The following is a 27,498-nucleotide window of genomic DNA, read 5'->3' as shown; positions in this document are numbered from 1 at the left end:
AATAAATAGATGTGGCCTTTCCTAGAGTTTTTCCTCTAAAAGTGATTGCACTATGTAAAACACACTGTACTTTGCCCAGTGTGGGCATTTCTTGTGCTGCTGCAATGCTGCTTTGTATACCAGGAGTGCAGTGCGCAGATTGGACACTAGCACTCGTTCTGACCTACAAGCTGTTGCTTAAATGGATGTATATTGAGAAAAGTTTTCTAATGTTGCAAGATCTCCATCAAATTCACTGCAATCTGTACTGTCGGAGTATGTAAATGGACTGACCGAAAGAAAACCCTGTTGCTTACCAAAAAGGTAAAAATTAAATAAAAAATGCATGACCTCATCTCGGAAGTAACTGGTAATTTCCACCCCACACCCCGCGAGTACTTGGCGCTGTTCTCTTGCTCCAAGTTCAAAGCGACCCCGTGCGTCCTGGTCGGAGCTGACCTGCCTGGCGGGGTTGGGGCCATCCAAGCTGCAGCTGCGCAGCAGGGGGGAGAGGAGCGGGAAACAGCTGGTCTGTGAGGCAGCAGCTTGGCCTCCAACCCTGTGGGGATAGCGGGTGAGGCCAGTGTCGCAGCCAGGCTTCCCCCACGGTTCCACGGGAGCCACGTGAAATGAGACAATGTCTGCCAAAGGAGTGAATTTAGGATTTATGAGCCATACCTGGAGCGGGAGTGCCTTAGGCTCCTTCTCCAGCTGTAGCTATTCCCCTTTGCATGTTGGGGCCCAGCTGTTGAGTTTCATTTGACTAGAGGAGAGTTAACAGGCAGCCTGTGGTGACACCACCCCCTAACCACTTTGGGAAGCAGTTTGTGGTGTTCCCTCCTTGCATCAGATTTTGGGATGAAACGGGGCCTTTGCAAAGTCCAGAGAATAATGACCAATGCATGAGGAGCAAAAATGAAACAGAAGTTTAGGGAAAATAAACAAAAGGCAGTAACGTGGTAGTTCATTTTCATAAATACAACCGAATACGGGACTGCTCAAGATGCAGGCAGGTAACAAGTTTATCCAAATAATGAGAGTTTTAAGTCTCTGCGTAAAACAAAGCACTGCTGGTGTACCACCGAGGATGAAAAGTACCATATTAGAGAGTTTAATTCTAAGTTTGCTCTGTGTTGAGAGAAAAATGCAAGAACTGAACAAGTATGCAATTTGAAAATATTTAATGATAAATCAGTTCAGCAGATCATAAAAACAGCTTGGCAGTTAAAATTGTTCCTGACCTTGCTTCTTAAAAGCCATTATGGTAGCATTACTTGATTAATAAAATAATTTCAATAGACCAGTAAATTGTGTGGTCTAATTTATAACACTCATCAGCTCACAAAGCAAGCTCCTACTTACATGCATTTATTTGTACATGCTTGAAGAGTGAGGACTAGAATTGTCAATGGGATAGCAGAAGAATTAGAAGCAGCTTAGCTAAGAGTGCAGGCAGTGGTTGTCCTATAGATTAAAATTCTTATAAGCTGAAAATATACATTTTTTAGAGTACCAAGGTTAAAAATGTTGAAATTAGCAAGTTGAAAGCAGTTGTTTTAGGTCTTTCCGCAGACCAGGGACACACAACACCTGAGCAGCCATTACTGCAGCTGATGTGTCACTCAGTTTCCTCCTTCACCTTCTGTTTTTTCTAAGTCCTATTGGCTTTGTTGTTAGATACATTATTTTTGTTCTGCAGCTGGCTGTATCTTGCAACTGTGGATGCACCATCAATAAACTTGGTCTTGTAGAGGACATTGGCGTTGTTAAACATTCCATCCTTCAAGGACACCACAATAAACTAAAACAAAACAGAAAGCTTAAAATAAATACTCCTATCCAAATAAAGAGTTAAAAAAGATTAGAAAATGCATCCAAAAATATATATTTTACTTTACTTGGATAATGTCTTAGTACTAATTCTTAAGAAAGTAAATCTAGATATAACTGAAGCCCAGCGGAATGTGCAAGGCCCGTTAACAAACACCCACAGGTCAGACACTGTAGCTACGAGCTGTGGCTGTGGTCAATCCCAGTGCTTGGTCTCTTCAGCCCGTGGAGTCAGTACCAGCACACTGCAACACGACCTTTCTTGGTGCAGTGACCATCGGAAAAATGTTGCCATGTAAAAATGCAGGATCCTTTGTAAGCTAAAGATATAACTCAAATTATTTTACAGTACTGGTAACAAATGCTCCCCTCTTTATCTAATTTAGAAAGGTCGTATCCACCACCAAACAGAGATACCACTTCTCAGTCTGAGGGATCTCTTCAATTCTACAGGTGATTTTTACAAGTGTAGACCACAGTGATCCAAAGAGTCTTTCCAGTGCCTGGCTTATTTTAACAGGGCCAAAAATGAAATAATTTAAGTTCAGGTTAAAAAACTCTAGCAAAAAAAAAAAAAAAAAAAACAACACGGGTCATGCCTCAAACTGATCATATCGCAGATACTCCTCCCTACTACTGCCTGCTTTTTTTTAGCCACTACAACCATTGCTTATGTTAGAAGGTAATGCTTAGAAGAGGTAACGCTTAGAAGTTTCAGTTGCCACATCGTAAGGGTCACGTCCAGCTAAAATGACTTAGTGATTAAAAAAACAACACTGGAATAAAAAAAAAAAAAAAAAAAAAAAGTTGAGAATTTGTAGGAGCAGACTGCTTCTGAAAATAAGAAAGTGAATGAACTAGTTTCACGGTCATACCTGAGAGTGACGGAAATGAGCACTGAGCATCTGTCCAATATTCTGGGTGTGAGAGAGATCAAGTGCTGCATCCACTTCATCCAAGATGTAAATTGGGGCAGGTTTGAAAAGAAGCATGGCTAAGATGAAGGACAAGGCCACCAGGGATCTAACACAGAGAACAAGAAAGAAATGTTTTATGCCCATTGGAGAGACGACGTTCACTTATTGAAGCCATTGTTTGGTAGTAATGAAATGCTCTCTCAGAAGCAGATTCATGCTTTAAGTTCTGGAGAGAGAGTAGCAGTTTCTGCCACAACTCCTGCCTGGCCCCCTGACTGTGAGGACTGTGACTGGGCAAGCAGCGACTTTCCATCTGCGGTCCCCAAAATCCAAAGGGCACAGCTGTATTGGCTCGATGTCCCCACGTCCGCAGGGCTTGATGGGATTCACCCTGCAGCGCTGGAGGAGTTAGCAGCTGCTACAGCCTTTTCAAAGGGTTCTGTAAATGGGGCTGCGCCAGGCGGGCAGCCCCTCACAGCTGGGTTTCCCCAGAGCTCCAGTCTGTGGCCAGCTCTCTTCAATGTTCCTGTAGATCAGCCGGATGAGGACTTGAATGCATGCTAAGTGTGCAGGTGAGTTGAGTTGGAAGACACCTTAAAGGTCATTTAGTGTCTCTGTGCTCGGGATTGCCCTGGCCCAGCTGCAGGACCTTGCAGGTGGCCTTGTTGAACTCCATGAGGTTCGCACAGCCCCACCTCAGGCCTGCCCAGGTCCCTCTGGAGGGCAGCCCTTCCCCGCTGCGTGCTGGCCGCACCACACGGCTCGCTGTCATCAGCAAACTCACTGCAGCAGCCCTCGATGCCAGTCTCTGTGTCACAGGCAAAGATGTTAAACGGCTCTGGTGCCAGTACCGACCCCAGAGGAACACCACTGGGCACTGATCTCCACCTGGACACAGAGCCCTTGACCACAGTGCTTGGATCGCAACAATTCTGACAATTCCTTACCACCGAGTGCTCCGTCCACCACATCCATGTCTCTCCAATTCAGAGGCAAGGACATCAGGGGGGACAGTGTCAAGTGTTTCGCACAGCCCAGGCAGATGCCATCAGCTGCTCCTCCCCTACCCACCAATGCTGTAACCCCAGCGTGGAATGCCACCAGATTTGCCCTATCTGCCCTTAGTGAGGCCGTGCTGGTTGTCCCCAGTCACCTCCTTATTTTCCACCTGCCAGGTTCCAGGAGGATCTGCTCTGTGATCCTGCCAGGCACAGAGGTGAGACTGACTGGCCTGCAGTTCCTTGGGTCTCCCTTTTCTCCCTTTTTAAACATGTTATGTTTCCCTTCTGCCAGTCAGTGGGAACGTCCCTGGACTGGCACAGCTTCTCAGATATGATGGACAGTGGCTTATCACCTATCTCATCGGGTCCCATGGATCTGTGCACGGTCATGTTCCTCAGATGGCTCAGACCTGATTTCTACAGCCAGCAGTTCTTCTCTCCCAGTCTCTGCCTTTTCCTTCTGCGACTTGGGCAGTGTGGCTAGAGCACTTGCTGGTGGACTGAGGCAAAAACAGTCTTTGAGTACCTGTCTCCATAACCCAGGTAACCAGGACTAGTTTCCTGGTGGAGAGGGCCCACATTTTCCCTAGTCTTCCTTTTTTCACTGTTGTAATTATAAAAACCATTTTTATTGCCCTTTGACATGTCTGGCATTGACATTTACTTCACCGAGGCTCATATGATGCTTTACCCATCGACCTGCCTTTGTCTCACCTAGTAAGCTCTCCTGCTTTTACCTTTCTGATTCTCTCCCCTATCCCAGCTGAGGAGAATGAGTGAGATGCTGTGTGGTGCTCATCAGCTGCCCAGGGTTAAACCACAACAACCCTGTGGGTGCTCAGATGCTGTAGCAAGCTTCCAAAAGAGGTGGTAAATGCCCCAAGACTGGCAGTGTTCAAGAGGCAGTTGGACAATGCCCTCAATAACAGACTTTTGGTTTGGTTAGCATGAAGTGGTAAGGCAGTTAGGCTTGATGATTTTTGTGGGTCCCTTTTTTTTTTTAAGATCATGCTGTTGCTTCACCTATTCTCAATTCTGAGCCTTGCAGTGCTGTTTTTCAACTTGCAGTTCTTGAAAAGCTCTGGCTTTTTCTCTACCTTTCAAGAAGTGCCTCTATTTCACCTCTCCCTAAATTCTGTTTCTGTTTTTTAACTACGTCAGTTTTTCCTCAGAAGTTGCAAAGAAGCACATGCCCTACACACCAGCAGATCACTGGAGAAGAAAACTTGGTCACCATGACACCGCTTTGAATCCAGGGCAGAACTTGTCTATGCTGATTTTTGAGGTTACAACTCAAAGACTGGAGTACTTAGTGTCAACTGTACCTCACTATTACCTAGTTACCGCAGTTTTTCCATTACTCATTTTCATTTTTGTTGTTTTGTCCAATTCTCCATGGAGTAAAATGTTGCTATTACATGCCAAGCACTGCATGCTTCTAAGTCAGGTTCCTTCTTGAACTAAATTGAATTAAAAGTATTTTGAATATGAAGCCAGGATGGAAAAAGACAGAGCCCTTGACTTGACCAGGGAAAAGATTAATTTCTTATGTTAGTTCTAAACTCTAATTGGCTAGACATATCAACTATATACGCAACTACAATGGAATAAAACAAATTTCAAAACACCCACAAAATTTACTAACCTTTGGCCTCCACTAAGTTCTACCAAGTTTTCCTTCCACGTATTTCCTAAGGCAACTTTGAACTCCATACCATTGAAGACTTTTCCAGTTTTATGGACTGCTAACATTGCTTTGGCTCCTGGTAGAAGCATTGAGAAAATTGAATCAAAGTCTTTGTTCACCTAGAAGACCATGAAAGATGTATGAACAAGCTTTGAATCAAAAGCACAAGCTGCTACAAAAACTTAGCAGTGAATTCTCATGCCTTAAGTTTAGAAGATATGGTGAAAAAATATTAGTACAGCATCTTTTATTTCTGCTATACTGAAAATGAAGCAAGACCTAGGAAGGTATGTAGGACACCTTAGACCGAGCATTTTATAAACATCAAATAAATATACTGGAGGACTTTTGTGCTGTCAGCCAGGAAAATGGTTATGCCCTGCCTCAGATTTACTTTTTTTCTTTTTTTTTTTTTTTTTTTTACACCAGATTTATCAAGGGTCAATTAAAATCCTGATTAAAAGACTATTAAAAGTGTAAGCACCTCATAAGAGGCACAAGTGGGCATCCTCACCACTCTACTTCCTCCAGGACTACTTAAAAAACGTCCACATATTGAGTAGGATGCAACTGTAAGCCTAGAATAAAAAGCTCTCAGGGCAAGGAAAGCATCTGAGAAAACACTTGTTCCACTACCCATGATGCTTTTAAACATAAAATTCACATCCTTTTGTCAAACAAGATTTTGCAACAAAAAAGTACAGTGGTATCTTGAGCATGGGCAGTAATAATTAAAGCCAATAGTTAATTTGTGAGCATATGAAGTTATTTGAGTAGGTATAACCAATTTTCTGAAAGGCCAAGAAGTACAAATTCTCCAGGTACAGCAAAAAAAAAAAAAAAAAAAAAAAAGTGTCAATAGTTTTACAGGTACTAAAGGAAAAGGAAAAATTTACACATTTACACTTTTTTTTTTTTTTTTAATAGTTCATAACATGATAGGACTAGCAAGAAAGCAGAGTACTTACACAACAGAAACCTAAATCAACTGTTTCTACCTTCCAGTCAGGGTCCACAGCACCACTTTGTATGGGGCTGTTCCACAGAGCCAGAATTATTTTAATTCTGGTCAAACACCTAAAGAGTGATTCCTTTCAGTACCTAAAGGGGTACTGCAAGAAAGCTGGAGAGGGACTCTATATCAGAGAATGTAGTGACAAGACACAGGGAAATGGTTTTAAACTGTGGGTGCCCCATCTCTGGAGGTGCCTGAACAACCTGGTCTGGTGGGAGGGGTCCCTGCCCATGGCAGGGGGGTTGGAGCTGGATGATTTTTAAGGTCCCTTCCAACCCAAACCATTTCAGAGATTTCAGAGATACAGTCTATGTAAAAGGCAATGACTTCAGGATGCAAGTAGCTTAACTTTCATTTTATTTTTGTGAGCACCAAAAGAGAATGGTAAATAGTTTGCAGTTTTGAGTGTATCTCCACAATTTTCAGAGAATTCCTATTTTATCCTCAAAAGTGAGATGAAGCAGGAGAAATGGAAGTGGCTGCTTTGTAAGTTAAATACTAGGCAACGGAGATAAGTTCTGGAAAGATTTTTTTCAAGGAAACACACAAGAGAAACACAATAAAAACAATAAGATGAATCTGATTCTGAAGAAAAAATACATGCTAAAATGTGAAGACTGCTTTTCAAGTGACATACCTTTCGCCAAGCAATCTGTAAAGCTTCATTTTTCTTCTGGTCAAGCTCTTCAATAGTAGCAATAATTTTTTTCTTGTCATTCTCTACAATTCTTTTTCTCTTCATCAAGTCATTGTACTTATGCAACGAGAAGAGAAGATTGATTTCAATGAACTTTAGCACAAAATGAATTTGAGCACACAAAAAAAAAAAGTAAAACTGTAACTGTGAAACGGCAATTATCCACAAGATTGAAATCCAAAGCATTTATTTAGCTGTATGTGGGACTTACGTTTTAGGATATTATTTACAAATTAAAGCATTTCAATTTTCAACAGTCAGCAAAGGGGAAAACCAATGTTAGTCAAAAATTTGCACCTTGTTTTCAAGTTAATCATGATTCATTTGCCTTTCTAGGCAAAAGTATGCAGATAGGAAAAACAAACCTATTCTAATCAAGAAACAGTATTAGAAGTTCAGTGAGTGAGTCAATGGATGGTTTTGAGACAAAACTGTAATAACCTCAAGATACAGGTGAATTTAAGACAACTCTGGAACATCTTTCAGCTATCTTCTTTAAGATGAGCAGGTTTTTGATCTGCAGACTTTGATGAAGTATGGATTTCTCAGATGCTGTAAGAGATACCACCCAAGCTTGCCTAATGGCAACTTAGAATGGACTGTTGTGGAGGAATTATTCTTTTGACTATTCTGAATCAAGATAATCCATGACCTGGCTTACTGGTGCACTATCAAATAGTTCAAAAATATAGTGTGTATCAAAGATCTAACTAAGGTTTCCTGCTAACTCATGAAACCTAGCTTTATTTTTGGTGTATTCAGAAATATAGTATATGAAAATATAAAGCTTCATATAAATAAATATAAATATATATTATTAAAAATATATTTATATATAAATATATAAAAATGTATATAAATATATATACCCACCTGCACAATCTTTAAAGGTTAATACACAGAATGCTTACCTTTTCTTCTGCATCAGAAAGCAAGTTCATATATGACATGTTCACGTTCTTCTCCAGCTGCTGTTTTTTTGCCTGGAGTCTCTGCACCTTCTGACTTACATCTTTAGGATTGTTGGCTTTAAAGTCATAGTATGTGTTTGGCTGACCAAAAAGATGTTTCTCGGAAGCTATCCACTCATACTCCTTCAACATTTTGTTTACCTGTAGACAAGATACCGTGTTGAGGCTTTTTTTTTTTTTTTAATTCTGAATTAAAACAAAAACAAAACAAACAAACAAGAAAAACCACCACCAGTCTAAAATTACTCCAAAACATCAATTGTTCTACCCAACACAACATAGGATAGCTTTACCATGCCTCATGTAATTTCTAAGACAAACCAAGATTTTTGAGGTGCTTTCACATATGCTCTTCATATGTCACTTGGAACATGTTTTATTTTCTGTATCTGGACTAAGCCATAGTCACTGAGTATTTGGATCAATTTCTTTAACTGGTTACACAATTTGTTCCTAAGATCAGAATAGTCTTTTCATTGGCCACCTTCTCTGTGATCTAGTTTCTATGAATCCATACTGATAAGCTATGCTACAATTTTTAGTTTCTTCTCCTCCTTGCGACAAAACTTTTCACATTAAGAGCTGAAAATACTACAAGGCTCGTCATGAAGAAAGGCTATTTCCTTTTCATGTGGCAAGGAAAATAACCACTCTTGGTCACTAGATGCAAGGAAAAGTATGGTTCTGAAATACCTTACCTTGGTAGTGGCATCAGCAGCCTCTTGTTGGTACTTGCTCATGTTGTGCTCTAACGTTTTAACATTAAGCTGCAATTCATTAGTTTGTTCTCTGTATTTTACTGCCTCTGCAGATTTGGCTTCAATCTTTTTATTCTGTACTGCAATGACTTCTTTCTGCTTGGCCAGCTCCTTCTGGGCTTTCTCTACAGATTCCTGAAAAGAAATTCAGACAGCTATTTACTAACTTCTTACAAAAGGAGATGTTAAACAGTTGTTAGAAAAGAAGGACACAGCAAAGGAGAGGAAAAAATTAACACATGGCCATAGAGCCAAAAAAATAACTACGTAGGCTAAACATAAATGAGTTTATTAAACATAAATGAGCAAGAAAATCAAAACAACAAAAAAATACACCATACAATTTAAGCTTTAGGGGATCATATCTCCAGTAACTTGAAAACTGATAATGAGATTCAGTATTCACTTTTACCTTGGACTTGGATGCCTCAGCTTCCATCGCGGTAACTTTCTCCTGGTAGGATTTGATTGTTTTCTCTGCAGCCTCAATTTGTTGCTTAAAGTTGGCCTCTTCACGTTTTAGCTCTTCAAGTTCCAGAAGTAATGCATCAACTTCCTAGACAGATGTTTTCAGATGTATTAAGGTCTACTTAAGTGGAAGGAATTAACATTCAGTTTGATGTATTCAATGAGGTAGAAGATAATAGAACAATTGCTCTTCAGCAAGGGAACAATGTTGCAAAAGAAGCATCAGCAATTTCTACATGTTAGTGACTACAGAGTTTTGAGGCTGGCAGGATTAAAATTTTAGAAGAATCAAAGTTTCTGAGTACTGGAACCTCTTCTGATATTGAGAAAATTACCAACAACCTTTGGGCTGCCAACAACTCTTTCACCATAAATGATTTTATGATAACAAAAGTAAGTTTTACCTGCTGCTTTTCTTTTGTTTTTTTGCTTGAATCATCAGCCTTCTTCTTGCTGTCATCTAACTTCTGCTGGACATTCTTTAGTTCTTTTTCACGTTCTGCTTCTGCATTTTTCATTTTATTCTCCAATACCCTGTATTTTTCTTCTGCTTTCTTTTGACTCTCTTCAGTTTTCCTTAATGTCTCTTCACACTCCACTGAATCAAGAAATGTAGCACTAAGACTGAACAGTGTTCTTATCGTTAAGCTTAAACCCTAGCCTCCAATAGAAATAAGTTTATCTTTGCCTCTACTAGAAAAAAAAGTCGTACATTTGCTAGTTACTGAAGTCAGCTATTTCAGTGATTCCTTTAAGACACCAAACAGAAAACCATTTGTTAAAGAAAACAGGGGCAAATCTATGCCAAATCTGTTGTAAAAGCAAGTTATTAAACAGCTACTCAACAAGTTACCTCATCCATAGTGTACTATGTCCACGTTATCATTTCTGTCCATTTTTGTCTTTACTTGATTCCTTTTACATTTTTCCTTAGAAATATCAACAGTACTTCTTTCCACTGCTTTCCTGTCATTCAAACTGTTTATTTTGCTAACCTTAAATGTGTATGGAAACAGAGGGTTTGGAAAAAAAAGCCACAAAATTACTCAGCTATGGAATCAAATCCATTAAAAATGTCTCTGCAAAGTCATTTTTCTTTCTATTTTAAAGAATATAAAACCCCTAATAAGGATGCAAGCTCTACAACAAAGCTTATCTGAAGAAACCTTGTCCCAATCCCACCTATGCTTCTCAGCTGTGATTCTGTATCTCTGTATACTCCAAAAGTATAAAGCTAATTTTCAAAGCTGTTTTTTTCCCTTAAGCAAAGATTCTGCTACTTAAGCAGCCAAACCATCTCATTCTCTGCAATTAGTTCTCAGTTACAAGATTAAAAACATATTTGTCTCACCAATGGTTTTTTTCAGAGCAAGCAGCTCTTCCTCTTGCTTGTGATAAGCATTTTGCTGAAGCTTCATTTTCAGTAGCTCTGCTTCTTCAGACTTCATCTCCCACTCCTGCTTCAGTTGCTGGTACCTTTGAAGACAGACATGATATGCTGCTAAAAGGAGGGGTACCCAGCACTTCAGCTTTGAAGTTGAAATAAATACTTCTGTACTTCCCATTCCAATGAGAGGTACAATGACTATAATACAAATAAAATTACATTTACAGAAGACCAGTATATCTTTATAAAGATAAACAAACATGTAAGTATAAATATCTTTTTAAGTAATTTTGAAGTTTGTAGGTAAATTATTATACATGTCATTCATTGTTGTGTAGCCCTGATAAGGTACATTAAAAACAAACAAATGCAACACATGGAGTTTGGAAACAATTCAGAGCTCATGTTTTTCCAGCCAGTTGTATCACAGGTGCTACATAGAATCAGCAAAGAAAAAAAAAGTATCTAAATGCAAAACTCATTCCTTATTTTGGTCATATTTCCAGAACCTGTTATGACTTAAAACAACCTGAAAAATAAATCGAGCTGGTAGATAGCATATTGCATAACACTACTTTCTTATGGGATTTTTATAGAACTGACTAAATATGTATTTTTATACTCCATCTTTTAAAAACATCTCCAGTAATTAAGTAGCTCAAAATTCAAATATAGTTAAAATTATTTAACTTAAATCCTTATAGCAGTATAACTCAAAGAATCATTTCCCTTTAGTACCTCTATACTTCCTTTGGAGAACACTAAGAACTATCACAAACTGCAATTCTAGATGTGTGTTACAAAATACGACTGAAACCATTCTTGAGTGCATTTCAGGACAACTCCATAAAATTTCAGGTGATCTCAAATAAATACTATTGTATGCCAAATTGTTATGTTTTCTTTTTCTTCTGCATTACACCAAATAATGTTTTCTTGAAAGAGTTCTCCAAAACTACATTTGCCTTTTGACTGCTATACTTACAAATTAAATTATGCAGGGAAAGGGGGTGGGAATCATTCTTTTCTGCGTATTAAATTCGCAACAGGCCCTATCCCCTCCAAAAAACATTTTTTTTTTTTTTTAAGATTTATTCATAGCCACATAAGACAAATAACAGACCATTTTATAGGGCAAACCTTACTTTTCAGAAACATTATGTAAGCTCGCCAGCTCTTTCTCTATAGCGGCAAGTTCAGACGTCTTTTCTTTGAGACTGACTTCAGCTTCTCTCTTTTCTTGAACTTTTGACAATATTGGTACAGTCTGTGTACCTGCACCTATTCGGTGAAGAAAACACAAAGTTAATCTAATTGGAATTAGATTCAGCCCTGGCAAGTGGTGAATTCTAGATGGTGACTATTATGCTGGGTTATGCTTTGTTCTCGTTACAGAACAGAAAAACAGGTGGACTGAAATTACAACAGCTCTCAACAGGGAGAGACTGCAAACGAATTTTGTGAAATCAAGCAACTTTAAATGTCATTTATGAAATCACCTCAAATTAATTATGAATTACCTCAAAAAGTGCTTGAATTCATAGCATTTCTTTAACTTTCTTCCAAGAGATTTCAATAGCTAAAAACAGATTTATAATATATAGTATTTAAAATAAAAAGCAAGTTATACAAATAGTTTGCCATTTTTTTCCTAGTTTAATACTTTTACTTAAGTGTATGACCACCAAATCTTTGCTCAAAAAGCATTATTACCAGCAGGAGCCTAAAACAAAAAACATCTCTATTCATTTTTGCAAAAACTTATGCAGAGCAATAAAGAAATCAATAAGAATGCAATATTATATGGAAAAAACGGTAATTGCCTCCACTAAGGGTGCCCTGGGGATCAAATACATCTCCTTCAAGCGTAACACTTCTTTTCAATATCCTTTTGTCAAAAGTCACTTTCTTAGCATTATCCAAGCCTTTACAGACCAGCGTTGTTCCAAAGACATATTCCATTGCCTTCTGTAGTTCACAATCATACCCGATCAAAGAAATGGCTAAATGCACATCATCAAAATGTTTGACCTAGAAATAAAATGAAATGTAATTAGCATGCCTTAAGATATAAGAATTTTCAAATTCCATTTGTCTTCTCTTGATAAAAATACTTTCCAAAACATCATTACATTTTAAAACATGATTTCAATTAAAAGACAATTAAAACCAGTTTAAACACTGCATAGCTCAAACTATACAAAAGGAAAAAAAAAAAAATAAGATACCCTCAAACCCTGTAGAAATTCTTTTTAGTATGGCTATTACAAGGCTTATATTTTTAGCAAGAAATTAAAAAAAAAAAAAAAAAAAAGGCAGCACACAAGTTTATTTATTTACATACCAAGCTTTTGGCCAGATTGACAATTTCTTGTGCAATACACTTGGCTGAAATTTTGTTTAGTGGAATGATGGTGTATCGATGCTTTAGCTGACCCTTTTCTAAAAGCTTCTGGCCAGTAGCCTAGAATGAATGAGAAGAGTTACATGTCAGAACATACCTAAATATCTAAGTGATTTGAAAATTAAGATAGTATGGCATTGCATTTCGATTACATTGTTGACAGTAACTACGCATTACCCTTTTGAATTAATCTGAACATGTACATGGGTCCAAACCACCTCTTAAGCATACAGTCATTATGCCCATGCTTGCTAACCTTGAATCCCATGACCTAATCTCAGTATTCAGAGCTTTGTATTAAAGTAATACACGTACCTCTGTATCCACAACAATGTGATAGAGTTTCCCTCCACCCACCACTTCTAGGGCTTTTGCTGTGGCTGCATCTTTCAGGGTGAAAAGAGTTACAACAAGGCCCTTCACAAGGCTTGGATCCCAATTCTTTTCTGGATGTCTTAAAAACAAACAAACAGTTACGATAACCACATGTTCTGTTTTCTCCCCCATATCTTTAAAAACTATATTAAAAACTATTTCTCACACCATAGTTTGCGCTGTTTAGTAAGAATGAAAAATCATAGAAAATAAGCAGCAAAAGGTTAAACTAACTACTTCACAGCGAGAGACTTCCCAACAACAAGTCAGTTACAAAGGCAATAGAAGAATGTCCTTCCTGATTTTGGTATGATTTGTAGATTTTACTCTGGGTCCTATTATTATTAGCACAGCTATAGGAATATGTTCTGAGTGATTTTTACATAAGCAAATAAATGTGGGGATAATTATATTTGATTGGTGGAGACAGACACAACATTGACTTCCACAGAGCAAGTTTATTCACAGTCCTCAAAGGGAACTCTAAAAATTAATGGTAATTAATTGTACAGACTGTTGGATACTGTAGTTTCAGCTACGGACCTTGACTTCCAGCTTACAAACACCATGTCACTAAACTTTTACATTTAAATGATTTTGATAAGCCTGTATTTTAAGAATGACTGCATCCCTTCCCCTGTTGCTCGTTAATTCAGCTAACATTTCCTGACTTTACTCATCCCTCCATTTGTATCAGATAAGATAATCATAATTCACTGACAGTAAAAGAAAGACAACAGTTAAGGAATTGATAATTCTCTTAAGACCATACATAAAATGCACCAAAACCCACTTTCAAATGTGTTTCTGGATAACACTGAGATCTTACTTGTATTCAAAATGTAGGTGAGGAAACTTTGCTACTAAGCTGTCATATAACTGTCTCAGCTGAGCAATGTCTTGAGTCAATTGCTTCTTTTTTTCTAAAAGGTCTCCTTGCTTTGCATCTGAAGAGTTGAACACAAGACACATTCAGAGCACAGAAATCGAGTAGCTTAAAAATCGGTATGCTGCACTGCTTATACAGGTATTTATATAAGTAGAGAACAGATAACCTCTACAATTATTTTTAAATTTCCATCTTAAACAAATTAGCACTTTAACAAGATTAAACATGCAAAGAGCAAAAAGTTCCATGTCCTTCTGTGAACGTGAATTGAAATTGATTCAGCAATATCAATTTATACTTTTGCATATCTTTCATGACAATTGTTATCTGGAATAAGAAACAATAAGACAAATTTTATGTAGGAAAAAAATGGAAAGAAACAGGGAGATGGGTCATTTTTTTCCTTCTAAATTCAAGCTTAAAGCTCAAGCTTTAAAAGTGTTGTCTTACAGTATATCAAATTAAGTTAATTCAAACTACTTTCTGTGGAAGGCAAGAGCTGTTGAGCTTTGACCAGACAAGTTGCGTTGCACATGAAAGCAATATACCTATTTTTTTCTGTTCCTTCTATATGTCTTCCCAGATTCCCCCCAAATAATTCACCACAAGTCTATACAAACCTTCGTAGCTTAGTTTTTCCATTTGATTCTCTAGTTTTTCTTTTGCTTTTTTGACAGCTTCAAAGGCTTCTTGGTCTTTTTTGTAGCTCCCATCCATCTTTTTAACTTCCGCTTGTTTTGTCTTTAATTCCTGCTGTGTATATTTTAACTTCATTTGGGCCTACAAGGAATAAGAAAGTATGGAACCAACAGATCTCTAAGGAGAATCTTTGAGTACGCATTTAGGACATTAGTACTATCTCAGTCCTCCCTTAATTTCCTTAAAAAAATCCCACTGTTTGTAACAATGGCAAATAGCAGCCCCGGCTGCTATTAAGGGTCCTGGTGATTTGTAAATAAAAGCACAAATCATGTATCTGAGTGGGTTTTTGGGCTGTGACCCTCTTAAGCCATGTGTATGAAGACACTGGCCAGCTGGCAACCGGCGTCATGAGAGGGCAAGGCAAGAGTTAGTGCTGCTAGCCAACCCCATGGCCAGTTTAAAACAGCATGAATATGTATATAAACCCATTCCTGGGGAGCACCACGGACAAGTAGGACTGCAAACAGGGACAAAAAAGTCTATGTTGCAGTTCATGCAGGAAGGGGAATGCACTCAAGCCAGCAGGCGGCCTGCTCGGCCTGCCTGCTCTGCTCACCAGCTGCCCTGTCAGCCTCCCCAGCCAACGACATCGCTTAAATTCACAGAATCCTCTAGGTTGGAAAAGACCTCTTTAAAGCATCGTCAGCTGGGGAGAGAGATACTGTTAGGAACACTGACGTTATGCCAAGGGATGGTGTGGCACTGTCTTGAGGGTGGCAGGGATAATGTGAGAATCTGTGCTGCTCCACGGAGCTCTGTGGGTTCAGGAGGACACCTGGAATGCCCAAATAGCAATGCATGCAGTGTGAGGAACAAACAGGACAAACTGGAAGCTTCAGTCGTCTCCCAGAGCTGTGATACCATTGGCATTAGTGAGACTTATAGAAAACATTAGGAAAGCCCACAACTGGAGTGGTGGGGGTGGAGGGCAACTGGCTGTTCAGGAGGGACAGGCAGGGCAGGCAAGATGGAGGTCCTTGTCCTTATGGGCAATTTCAACTTCCCTAACATAAACTGGAAATAGCATACTGACATGACAAGCAAGCCTCAGCAATTCCTAAAACATATTGAAGATAACTTCCTGTCACAACTACAGAGTGAGCCAAATAGGAAAGGTGCCCTCCTAGCTCCATTGTTTTAGAATAGTGAGTGCCTTGTGGGACAGGTGATGTTAGGCCACAGTGGCTCTCTTGGCCACAGTGCAACTGCAGCTTTTTTAGGAGGGGAGGTCCTGGTCTTTCCTCCTTGCTAACTGATGACAGTATGCATAGGACCAGCACAAAGCTGCACCAGGGGAGGTTCTGATGAGATATTAGCAGAAATTTCTTTTACCATGAGGGTGGTCAGACACTGGAACACGCTTTCCTAGAGGTGGTTGGTGCCCCAAGCCTGTCAGTGTTTAAGAGGCTGTCTGGCTGGGATGTTAGCTTTCCCTGCAGCAGCCCATACAGTGCTGTGCTCTGCACTTGTAGCTGGAACAGCAGTGGTATTACACCAGTGTTGTGCCAGCTGCTGAGCAGCAGTGGCACAGCATCGGGACTCTCTCTAACCCTCCTAGGGGGTGGGCAAAAAAGTGAGGAGAGAAACATCACTAGGGCAGCTGACCTAAACCAATCAAAGGGATATTCCATACCATGTGGTGTCACACTCAGCAATAAAAGGTGGAAACAGGAAGAAGAGGGGAGGGGTGGGCTCTCGTTGAAAAAACTTCGGTCCTCCTCCCGAACACCAAGCTACGTGCATTGAGGCCCTGCTGCAAGGACGTGGTCAATCATCGCTCATTTCTGGGAAGCAGAGAGTAATTTCTTTCCTCTGCACTTCCACATAGCCTTCATTTGTTTTGTTTGTTTTTCTTTTTTTCCTTTCCCCCTTTCCTTTTTTTTCCCTTTAAATTGTTTAGTTAATAATAATCTTTCCTTAATAATAAAAATAATAATGATAATAATAATTATTTTTTCCCTTTAATTAAATTATCCTTATCTCAACCTGTGAGTTGTTCTTTACTTTACTTCTTCCCCTCCTCACCTAAGGAGGGGGAGTGAGAGAGCGGTTGTGGTGTTTAGCTGCCTAGCACAGTAAAACCACTGCAGTCCTTTTTGGTTCCCAACGTGGGGCTCAAAGGGTTGAGATAACAACAGAATTGATTAAAACGCTTACAACTAACACACTTATTTGCTAGTCACCATGTTCAGTGTCCTATTAGTGGCTTGTTTGATCATATGTCATGCCATCCGTGCCATGTTCTCCTTTCTCCTCTATATCCGATCCGAGGACGTGCTACAATCTGTGCTCATTATTTTTTTGAATTCGCTGCGCTGCCAAGCATTGGCCTTGAGTTTAATTCAGGCTCTGCACTGTTCTCATTTGGGTCTTATGGAAACTAACTTTTAGAGAATATTCAGAACTACACTGCCTTCCTTTCCTCATCTGGATATCAGTTTATGAATAATGTCAGGAATGGTACCTCCTCCTTCTTTCACAGTGGGCTAATTACAACAGTTTGGAAGTATTTTGAATATCTTTGTGTAACCCATGTATTGCTATTTCAAATTCTGAATAATAGGTTTCCTCTTCTCTCTAAGGTTAGTCGATTGTTTAGGAAGCTTACCCGGGAATCTGTCTCGAAACAGTCTTGTGGCAAATGGCAAGGTGTGTGGGAGGATATAGGCAGGTACCTGTCATGGGTGTCTCCTCCAATAGTTTTGAACTTCACCCCTGAGCAAGTGCTAAATCCTAAAAACCTGACAGAATGTTTGAGAGTCATATGTCCTGGACCTGATAATGCTGGAGAACAACAGCTTGCAGCATTGTGCTGGGTCCTGGCTTACTCCTATCAAACACTGTTTAATATCATCCAGCAGCTTGAAGAGAGGGAAGAAGTCTCTGAGTCTGATGACCAAGTAACACATGCTGTGGCTGACCCAGAGGGCCAACCAACTATGGTATCAGTTGCCCCCATAGTCAAGTCAAAACAATGGAAACAGAAGTCAGCTCGTTTAGTAAGGGAAGGAGGGAGAAGGAGAAAAGGCAGGCACCTCTAAAGCAGAGCCATCACAAAAACAGCAGGAAGAAGAGATGAAAATCATAAAGGAGTCAGAAACCACTCGATCCTGATCCCTGAGTGAATTGTGAGAAATACGAAAGGATTACGGTCAACACCCAGGTGAACACATCCTCACCTGGCTGCTTCAATGCCAGAGCCAATACTCAACAATTAGAAGGCAATGAAGCCAAGCAGTTTGGATCCCTCTCTAGAGAAATGGTAATTGACAAACTGGGAGAGGGACACAGGTTCTCAGCCTCTGGAGCTGAGTAAAACCACCACAGAGGCACTGGGACATTGTCCTCAGTAACATGCTTTAACTTTTGGTAGCCCTGAAGTGGTCAGGGTAGTTGGACTATATGATCTCCCAAGGTTCCTCCCGACTGAGTTATTCTATTCCAAGTATTTGGATACAGTAATATATATTAGCACATGAAGAGTGTTCAAGAAAGGGAAGAAAAAAGGTAAAATTATGTGGCGGAAAGACACCCGTATTATTTTTTCCTGAAAGAATTTTTTCTTAAATGAGACAAGGAAGGTGCACATTTAACTCAGAAAATTTATATCCCTCATAAGAACCACAACAGCAGAAGTTTGCTATCTTAAGACAAAAGATGTGGCATCTGTTTCAGCTGTGTTGCTGGCACACAATATAACTAAGGTGAAAACTGAGGAGTTGTTTCTGAACTATCCACTTAGTCATTTATTTTGATTCTACTAGTTTTAATATAGAAATAATTTAATTCCTACAGTGTAAGCATATATCATAGGTAGCTGTCTTAATTTCTTCCTATTCAATACTATTAGTCATCTGAGTCCTGCTTTATGTCTCAAATGCCAGTTTCTGTACTTCCTCATGGCCATGTTGTAGCTTTTCCCTAAATCAGCACAAGATTATTACTTTCTAAATAACCTGTTTAAATCAAAGTTACCTTAATGCTTACGCCAACCTACAAAATATCTTGCACAGATATTCTACAAATCTTTTTCATAGATGTTCCAAGAGTGTGTTAGCAGAGATTTGACTCTTACCTGTTTAGCCTCTGTTACAGCTTTGCTAATTTCATTTTTGCAAGTCATCATCTGGTCTGCAAGAGTAGCTTCTTCACCGTCACCATTCTTAGACATGCCAGCATGCACAGCATTGAAATTCTGTTGGGCTGCAGCTAAAGCATCCGTGTCTTTTTTACTTTCTTTCTGTAAAGCATTTAGCTCTTCCTGTATCTTCTTTAATTCTTTCTGCTTTGACATGAATGCTTTAGAATCCTTTAGCAAACAAAAAGAAACAAACAAAAAAAAGGAACAGAGAACTTAAGTTCCATTAACTTCAAATACACATTTACATGTTGTTCAGATGCATAGCTACAAGTACTTTCACCAACTAAATTTCTGTAACCTTTTGTCAGGTTTTCTGGTTTTGCAATCCATCTTTGCATATTTCAAATGTGTAGTTGCCCTATGAGTGCACTGAAAATCTACAGAAAGATTAAAGTCAGGAACTGATGACAACTGCACAAGAACTAGGAAAAAAAAAAAATAGCCATCCCTAAAGTATTTATTCTTTGAGTGTTCCTCTTTCATGAAAATAGAATTAAATGTCAAGAATATGAAACATTTTTTTTTCCTTTAATTTTAAGAATACCAGGCCTCCAGAGTGGAGAATATTTTTTGAAAGAATTTGAATACCCTCCTGAGATTAAAAGAAAGTTGCCAACAATAGAGAGCTTCACTTTCTTCATCATCACATCTGTTTTTAATAGGAGCCTACTACCTGTGCCATGTAAATCAAATAATGCCTTTACTTGTTTCTGCCTTCCTGGTGACATTCTTGCCAATCAGCTTTGGAGAGGTAAGAAAATAGTGCTGTCCTCTCAATCTGAACTACTCTAGCACTTAAAAATAAAATTATGTATAAGGTCTTACCTCCTGCATGCATTTTACCAGTTCTTTGTGCTTACTCTCTTCACTTTTTAAGTTCTCGTTCAGGAGATCAAGAGCACTTCTTGCTTTAGCATCAAGTCTTTGAAGTTCTGAAAGAGTAGCTTCCAGTGACTGGAATGCATCACCAATTTCCTACAATCAGAAACAACAGAAATGTAATGTAATGATACAGTATCTGTAATATTTCACCTGTTCACAGATATGCATGCATAGAAGATGAATGAAGCAGACATACTCCAATGCAAACAGGCTAGAACCTCTATTCCCTCAGAAATACAAACTGATTTGAAGCCACTAGAGCGCAACACTAGTTATGATGGGATACTGCCCCTGTACAAAAGCTGCATTTAGGCATCCAAACACCCTGTGGGCTCTACCCTGGATCTAACCAATTTTGCTGCCCCCATAACTGAGGTCACTAGTGACTTGAACGTGTTTCCTGTTTGAAATGTGTTTCTTTTGAGATGCTAACAAAAAGTGGAAAAAAAAAATCCTGGCAAAGTTTACCATTGAATGCACAATGGAAACAAGCGGAAAACCTTATCTTTTTCAGTTACTAATTTACAGCAATTGGTAATGAAGCCTTTCAGACATGAAAATCTTAAATGGACATCATTTAGACAGTGGCTGTGAATGATAATGAGCAGTGTATGAGCTAAACAAAGTGCCACAGGAAGATAAAAATCAAAGGGTATATTATCTAGAAAAATAATTTCCTGCTCATATAATTCCTTCTATTAATACTTTCAGACAAGCACATCTCACCTTATTCCTTTCCTCTTCCAACTCTGCTATTTCTTTCTGAAGTTCCTTTGCCTTCTTCTCATTCTCAGCCAATGATTCTTGAATCTTTCCTATCTTTGTCTCTGCTTCCTTTAATGTATCAACAGTGCGTACTTTTGTCTCTTCAGCCAGAACATACTGATAGGCTATGCAGAGGCGGCTGAAATGCTCTATTTCTCGCACTACGTTTTGGTACTCTAGATAGAACATTCGTTGCTGAAAAGAAAAGATACCAATTAGAAGAAAAAACACTAAAATTTAGTGGAAAAATATTATTAAGTAGGACTGTTATAGAAAACTTCTAAGTATTTCTAACATTACTAATATATGTTGATAAGAGGAAGGATCCTCCATGTTAAGAAATATTCGGTATTGTACGTTGCAAATCTGCTTAAGAAAATCCTAGATAAAAATACACTTGTAGCTGATTCCATAGCAGGAACTCCACTTGACACAGGATTTTTAACAACTAAAAATAGAAATTTAACTGCTATTTTTATTACTTCTCTTGTTTAGTTCTTTCTCCTTACATTTCTCTTCAGGATGTCTTGCAAGTACTGCACATAACATTGTCTGCATTTGGACAGAAGATAAATTTTATATCTCCTAAAAGATTCTACAAAGCCTGAAAACATGTTAAGTCTTAGCTACCACACACTAGGTCAGAGCTGCTGAAAGTATTCAGTACTTTAAAGGCTCCCCCCTTTTTTCTCCCACTCTTCTAATTATTACTTACCTCTTTCAGTTTCTCTAAACTTGGAGTGATCTCTTCATTTAAGACCTGAAACACAAACCAGAACATCTGTATTTGGATTTTTAAAACTCTGAGTGTTAATGGCTAGTTCCACACACAGAAATGAAATATTGTACAAGTTAAAAAAAAAAACACGCTGCACTAGTTACTCAGTATCTAGAACAACTAAAAGAAAGTACACTTTCCAACATATAGTACCGTTTGAATTTCTTTCAGTTTGGCTTCCTTCTTCTCTATGGTTTTCTGGACAGCCATTTTCTTGCATTCATACATCCTAGTACCAGCTGCTTCTTCAACCATTGACAAAATCTAAAATAAAACATCAAAATTCTGACATTACTTCTTTGTATAACGTCAAACGACTCAGAACTGAGTTGAACATCATATATCCCTACTTTTTGTTGTTGTTGTTATTTTCCACCCAAAATACTGATTCTTGTCATTCAAAATAAACCAGTAAAATTCCAGAAAAAAAAAATCCCACAGTTTTCTTACCTCTGGTGGCTTCATATTTAGCACTTTGGTAATTCGTCCCTGGTTAAAGAAAGATAAATCAAAAATGATGACTATTTACCATGCTATACTAAAAAATAAAATTAAAAGTCACACATTCATTTTATATGCTATACTGCAAGCTTAAACACTTTTTTTTTCCCTGTAAGGATAATCTAGTTTTATACAATCACTTTGCAAATCTTAAATAACTTCTTAATTGTAGGTTGGCTGTTTGGTCGCTTAGCTCGTATCTGACAAGGGGGAGTAGAATGGGTGCGATACTGACTTTTTAAAAATAAATGAATAATTAAGTAAACAGGAAATTGGGACAATTCTATTTTGTGATACGTGGAATAAAAATTCATGTCAAGAAGATGGTTGATGTTAATAAAGAAGGGGGAGATGGGGGAGTGTGGCCATGGGGTTCGAAAGCCCTGTGGTTGGTGATAACATCTTAACAATGAGGCCATTGGGAATGTAGAGTTTAGAGGGAATAAAGAAGGGTGATTCAGGAGACACGCCATGCCATGCCAGTCTCAGGTTGCTTGTTCTCTCGCCCTTAAGGCATGGAAATTGCTGGGGGGTTGCTGGCTGCTGTGCAAAGTTGTTTGACCAATGACAAGTTGTTTGAAAAGGACTGCTGTGGGGTGAAGGGTATAAGAAGGGAGCCTGTCCTCAAGATAAAGAAAAACAAAAAAGACAACATGATACAATGAAGTTACGTCATCAATAAATCAGTAGAAAAAATAAATGAATAGGGACAGGCTAGCAGAACAAGGACCAGGACTGGAACAGGCACATTGATCACCCTCATGAAGATGGGTTCAGCCAAACTCAGCAAACAGCCCGAAGAAGCTCGTACAGAAAGTTGCTGGAAATGGGCGCACCAGAGCTGGGAAGAAGCTCCAGCTGAGAAGCGGACCCGCACTGGTCAGCAGTTGCGCATTATGGTGAATCATACATCCTTAGGAACAAAGACTGTCCTGGTAACCTTACAGCTTATTCCCTTTATTAACAATCAGTTTATGATCCTGAAACGTGGGACCAAATTGAGGTCAGGGTGTGAGACTCTGCTACAAAAAATGACAAGGTTGCAGTGAGATTGCTTGGCACCTGGTGAACAGTCTCTGAGGCCCTAAAGAGTCATGTAGGGCCACAAATCAGAAACGTGTGGTTTGCCAGATAGTGAGGGAACTGCAGGTTTGTTCACCAGTATTCCTGCTACACCATCGGCCCCTCCACTGCTACAGCCTTCGAAGGCCTTTGCTGTTAAGCCCCCTGGTGACCTGGACGTGCCTTTTGACCCAGGCCCTATTGGCCTTGAAAAGGAGACTGAAATCTTTCCCTTTGAAGAGGATACATAAAGCCCGAAGGCCCAGTTGATGAACAACTTAAAGCGAGATATATTGTTCCCACGACTAGCCCTGGAATTCCCCGGTGTGTGTAATCAAGAAAGGAATGGAAAATGGAGATTGTTATATGATCTGAGAAAAATGAATGAAGTCATGGAAGATGTGGGAGCACTTCGACCAGGATTACCAACTCCAACTATGCTTCCCCAGTCATAGACATTAATAGTAATAGCCTTCAAGGATTGTTTGTTAAACACTTGCCTTTTAAAGCTTTGCCATATTTATGTTTCAATTGATACTTTTTCTGATTGTGCATCCGTGTAGGTGTACTTGGGTTTAGTATGTAAAAGCAATGTTCTGTATAGTTAGAAAGTTCAATGTTTGTGTGTGCGTGTTGGTAGAGTGTAGACTCCCTGAGCACTCAGCGCTGTTTACTTGCCTTTTATAAATGTTACTAAATTCAGATTGAGTTGTATCTTCATTTATAACAATTTGAAACAGTAAAGCCTATTATGTTTTATTATTCTGTGCAAATATTTCAAAGGTTTATTTAGTCCTTGTATTAAAATTTGTAAGGGTCTTTTCACTTGATCAACTTTTCTTTTCTCAACTGGTATATCAACTTCATACAAAATATTGATTAACATAGAATTTACCAAACAGGAAAAAAAGCGTTTTTTTTTTAAATGCAATACTAAGGGAAAAACTTATCAGATAAAGAGATAAAAAGGAACACAAAATTGGTATATGTTTTTACAAAAACCCTGCAATAAGGCATATGAGAAGAAAGAGTAAGAGCTGAAAGTTATGTTTCTGCTGGAAACCTTAGCTACATAATAGATATTTGACTTGTTTAAGCTTGTCCTGGTTTCAGTTAGAACAGAATTAATTTTCTTCCTAGTAGCTGGTGGAATGCTGTGTTTTGGCTTAGGATGAGAAGAGTGCTGATAACACCCCGATGTTTTAATTGTTGCAGAGCAGTGCTTATACCAAGCCAAGGACACCTCAGCCTTTTGCTCTGTCCTGCCAACAGGCAGGCTGGGGGGTGCAGTAAGAGCTGGGAGGGGACAGACCCAGGACAGGTGACCCAAACTAGCCAAAGGGGTATTCCATACCATCTGACGTCATGCTAAACAATATATAGGGGTGGCTAGCTGGGGGGAGGGGGCCGGACTGCTCGGGGTTAAGCTGGGCATCGGTCAGCGGGTGGTGAGCAATTGCATTGTACATCACTTGTTTGTACATATTATTATTATTTTCCTATTATCACCATTGTATCATTATTATTATTGTTATTATTATTTTGTTAGTATTATTTTCCTGTCTTATTAAACTGTCTTTATCTCAACTCACGGGCTGCACTTTCCATTTCTCTCCCCCGTCCCAGAGAGGGAGGGGGGAGGGTGAGCGAACAGCTGCGTGGTATTTAGCTGCCAGCTGCCACTACCTGTCCTGCCACAAATTTAATGACACTTCTATACTTTCTGAATTTTAGAAAGATGCACACAATACCTGCATGATGAGAAAGTGAGGGTTATTGACATTGAGTCCAACAGAACAGAAGAGGTCCTGTACACGAGTGTTGGTAGCATTCAAGCCATTGATGAGATACTTATTTTTACCTCCAATGACAACCTGGGCAAGAAAGAGGAGCAGAAGAAACTTCATATGATTTAAAAGCAGCTTGATTGTGGGAATACAAGCTAATGACTTAAAGGGATCAAAAATCTGAGTAAGTCCCATATTATATAGCCTTGCATACACATATGGAACATCAAAACAGATCTGATCGGTATTTCAGATGTCTTTTTAGTGCTAACATAAAATAATCAGTCACAGAGGGCAACATTTTTGTTCTGGGTTTACAAGACAACTTCCAAACTCTGCAGGTTTTCTTATGAAGGTTCCTGTGCTCTTGGAGACAAAATTCAACCCACAAGTCAGAAATTAAGAAGAAAGCCATAAAATAGAAAATCAGAACTTGTTTTAGGAGCATAATACCACTGCTATTACGTTTCTGTGCAACTCTGTAGAAAACATTATTGATATACTACATTTAATTATATAGAAAACATTATTGATACACTTTATTTAATTACACTAAACTTATTTCCCAAGTAATTTAAAATTTTAATCTAGTACACTGGTTCCGCTTCTACAGTCTGTTACTAATCACACTGTGGAAACATTGCCTCATTTACAAAAGCTCAAGAAGTTTAAAATTTATTTTTTTTTTCCCCTTTAAGAGTCACTCTATTGAGTATGGTAAAAATGTATGCAGATTCCTACACAAATACATACATTACGAACTCACCTGCCTGGTGATGGTGATCTCATCACAGCTTTCAAATCCCAGTGGGCTCCGTTTCTTGTCAGTATTGTCAAAGATAATGGACACAGTTGCTTTACTAATTCCTGCTTGCCCATTTTTATAAACAAGATCCTGCAAGTTGGCAGCTCGCACCTAAACACGTGGAATAATTTTTTAAAAAATTTGAATGAGCTTCAAAGTGTTTAAATGTGAAGAATTTCATAACGTGTAAAACCACAGGCAGAGCATTCAAATTATAGTGAGTTACCTAGCTGTTTCTGCATGAGTTTCCTGACGAAAACAGGATGTCTGTTTAGAAGAATAAAAAGCTAGATGACTAGTTCATCAGTAGTGTCTGTATTTTAAAAATATTTATTCCCTACACAGTTCAGAAGAAAGTGAAACAGAAAGTGTTCCTTGGAGGTCTATTCAATTGGCCTAGAATTACAGAGGGGAAAACAACATCACATGAGAACAAAGACTCAGTTTGATCTCAGCACACACAATGTTTACGTAATATGTGTTTAATACAAACATACGTATTTTCTTTTAAATGGCAACCACTGTGAGAAAACGGCTTTTTGCTTCTTCTGATGAAACAGCTGGTCAAATTTTGGGAATGTGATCGAGAAGCGCAGAGATTTAATGCAAATAAGCAAGTTTTGCCTTTAGTCAGCCTCAGGCTGCTGCCTCCAAAGTGGTATCTTTTCGGACAGAGGCACCACTTCGCATCTTCCACCAGAGACCACCCAAAAGGCGATAACGAAACGCTGCTGACGGAAGAGAGGCCTGTTCAATCCTCCTTACCTGCGTCAGGTTGGTGATGCCCAGCACGAAGCAGATGGAGTCCAAGATGTTCGACTTGCCGCTGCCGTTCAGGCCGGTGATGGCGTTGAACAGCGGGTCGAAGCCATCGATCTCCGTCCTCTGCGCGTAGGACTTGAACCCGTCGAGTATGATCGACTTGATGTGCATCTTCCCAAGCGACCGGGCCGGGTACTCCTCCCAGGGATACGGAGAAACGACTCTTGGTTGTAAATACCTGTTTTGAGAGAAAAAAAAAAATACAATAAATTTTAAAAAAGAATTTAAAAATTCGCGTTTTTTGTCAGGCACAGCTGAACGCCAACGGAAACGGGAGGAGAACACGGCTGTGGGAAAGCAAACAAAGCGAATTTTTTACACAGAAGCCTACTTCGGACCTCGGACCAAGGAAAATAAAGGCTAATTATTAATACCTCAGGCGAAGAAATAACTGGAAACAGACCCCAGCGCCCCGTCGGGCCCCGCTCCTCACGGGCAGCACCAACCGCCACTAACCGACGCTTCAATTTTGGCGCCCGCGGCCGTAGCAAGGCAGCACCCTGGCCGTGGCTGTCCGCCGCGCTGCCTGTCTCCGGTGGCGCGCTTCGCACCGTTCCTCCTTTCTGGGGAGGGAGGGAGAGGCGGGAGGGAGCCGCTGCTGGTTGGAAATAAACGAAATAAAAAGAAAAGGGCCCCGGGTGGGGCGGGCGGCGGCGCGCTCGGGTCAGGCGATCGCGCAGGGCGGGCGCTGCCGCCGGAGGGCCCCTCACAGGGAGGGGCCCTGGGGGCTGAGGCGGGCTGAGGCGGGCGGGGGCGGGCGGCCCTGAGGGAGGGAGGGAGGGAGGTTGGGGGGGGCCAGGGCAGGGCAGGGCAGTGCAGTGCAGTGTGTGCGCATGGCAGAAACTCGTCCCTTTCTAAACATCTAAACAAACAAA

General features: G+C 39.6%; 1 protein-coding gene across 1 annotated transcript; it reads right to left on the bottom strand.

Annotated features, from left to right (window-relative positions):
• Positions 1–1,179: 1,179 nt before the first annotated feature.
• Positions 1,180–27,052, bottom strand: SMC2 (structural maintenance of chromosomes 2). Its single transcript, XM_032206449.1, has 25 exons — positions 26,998–27,052; positions 26,567–26,801; positions 25,763–25,912; positions 24,961–25,083; positions 22,097–22,135; positions 21,800–21,910; positions 21,584–21,628; positions 20,830–21,063; positions 20,047–20,196; positions 19,156–19,389; positions 14,999–15,158; positions 14,319–14,436; positions 13,430–13,568; positions 13,055–13,174; positions 12,534–12,741; positions 11,856–11,991; positions 10,675–10,799; positions 9,728–9,921; positions 9,268–9,411; positions 8,796–8,990; positions 8,038–8,238; positions 7,067–7,183; positions 5,373–5,533; positions 2,685–2,832; positions 1,180–1,780 (listed from the first exon to the last, which is right to left on the bottom strand). Exons 2-25 carry the CDS (start codon positions 26,732–26,734, stop codon positions 1,631–1,633), a joined length of 3,570 nt encoding a protein of 1,189 aa, XP_032062340.1. The 5' UTR covers positions 26,735–26,801; positions 26,998–27,052; the 3' UTR covers positions 1,180–1,630.
• Positions 27,053–27,498: the final 446 nt, after the last annotated feature.

The sequence above is a fragment of the Aythya fuligula genome, chromosome Z (genome assembly GCF_009819795.1).
Source record: "Aythya fuligula isolate bAytFul2 chromosome Z, bAytFul2.pri, whole genome shotgun sequence".
NCBI classification, from domain to species: Eukaryota; Metazoa; Chordata; class Aves; order Anseriformes; family Anatidae; genus Aythya; species Aythya fuligula.
Note: the sequence above shows the minus strand (reverse complement) of the source record. Positions and strands in the feature narration are given on the sequence as shown.

Bases quoted from the DNA above. Each gene is read 5' to 3' on its own strand.
- SMC2 (XM_032206449.1), bottom strand. From the start codon at position 26,734: ATGCACATCAAGTCGATCATACTCGACGGGTTCAAGTCCTACGCGCAG. The intron at 25,913-26,566 runs GTAAGGAGGATT...CCACGTGTTTAG, and splicing joins GCATCACCAACCTGACGCAG to GTGCGAGCTGCCAACTTGCA. The intron at 13,175-13,429 runs GTACGTGTATTA...CATTCATTCTAG, and splicing joins ACATTGTTGTGGATACAGAG to GCTACTGGCCAGAAGCTTTT.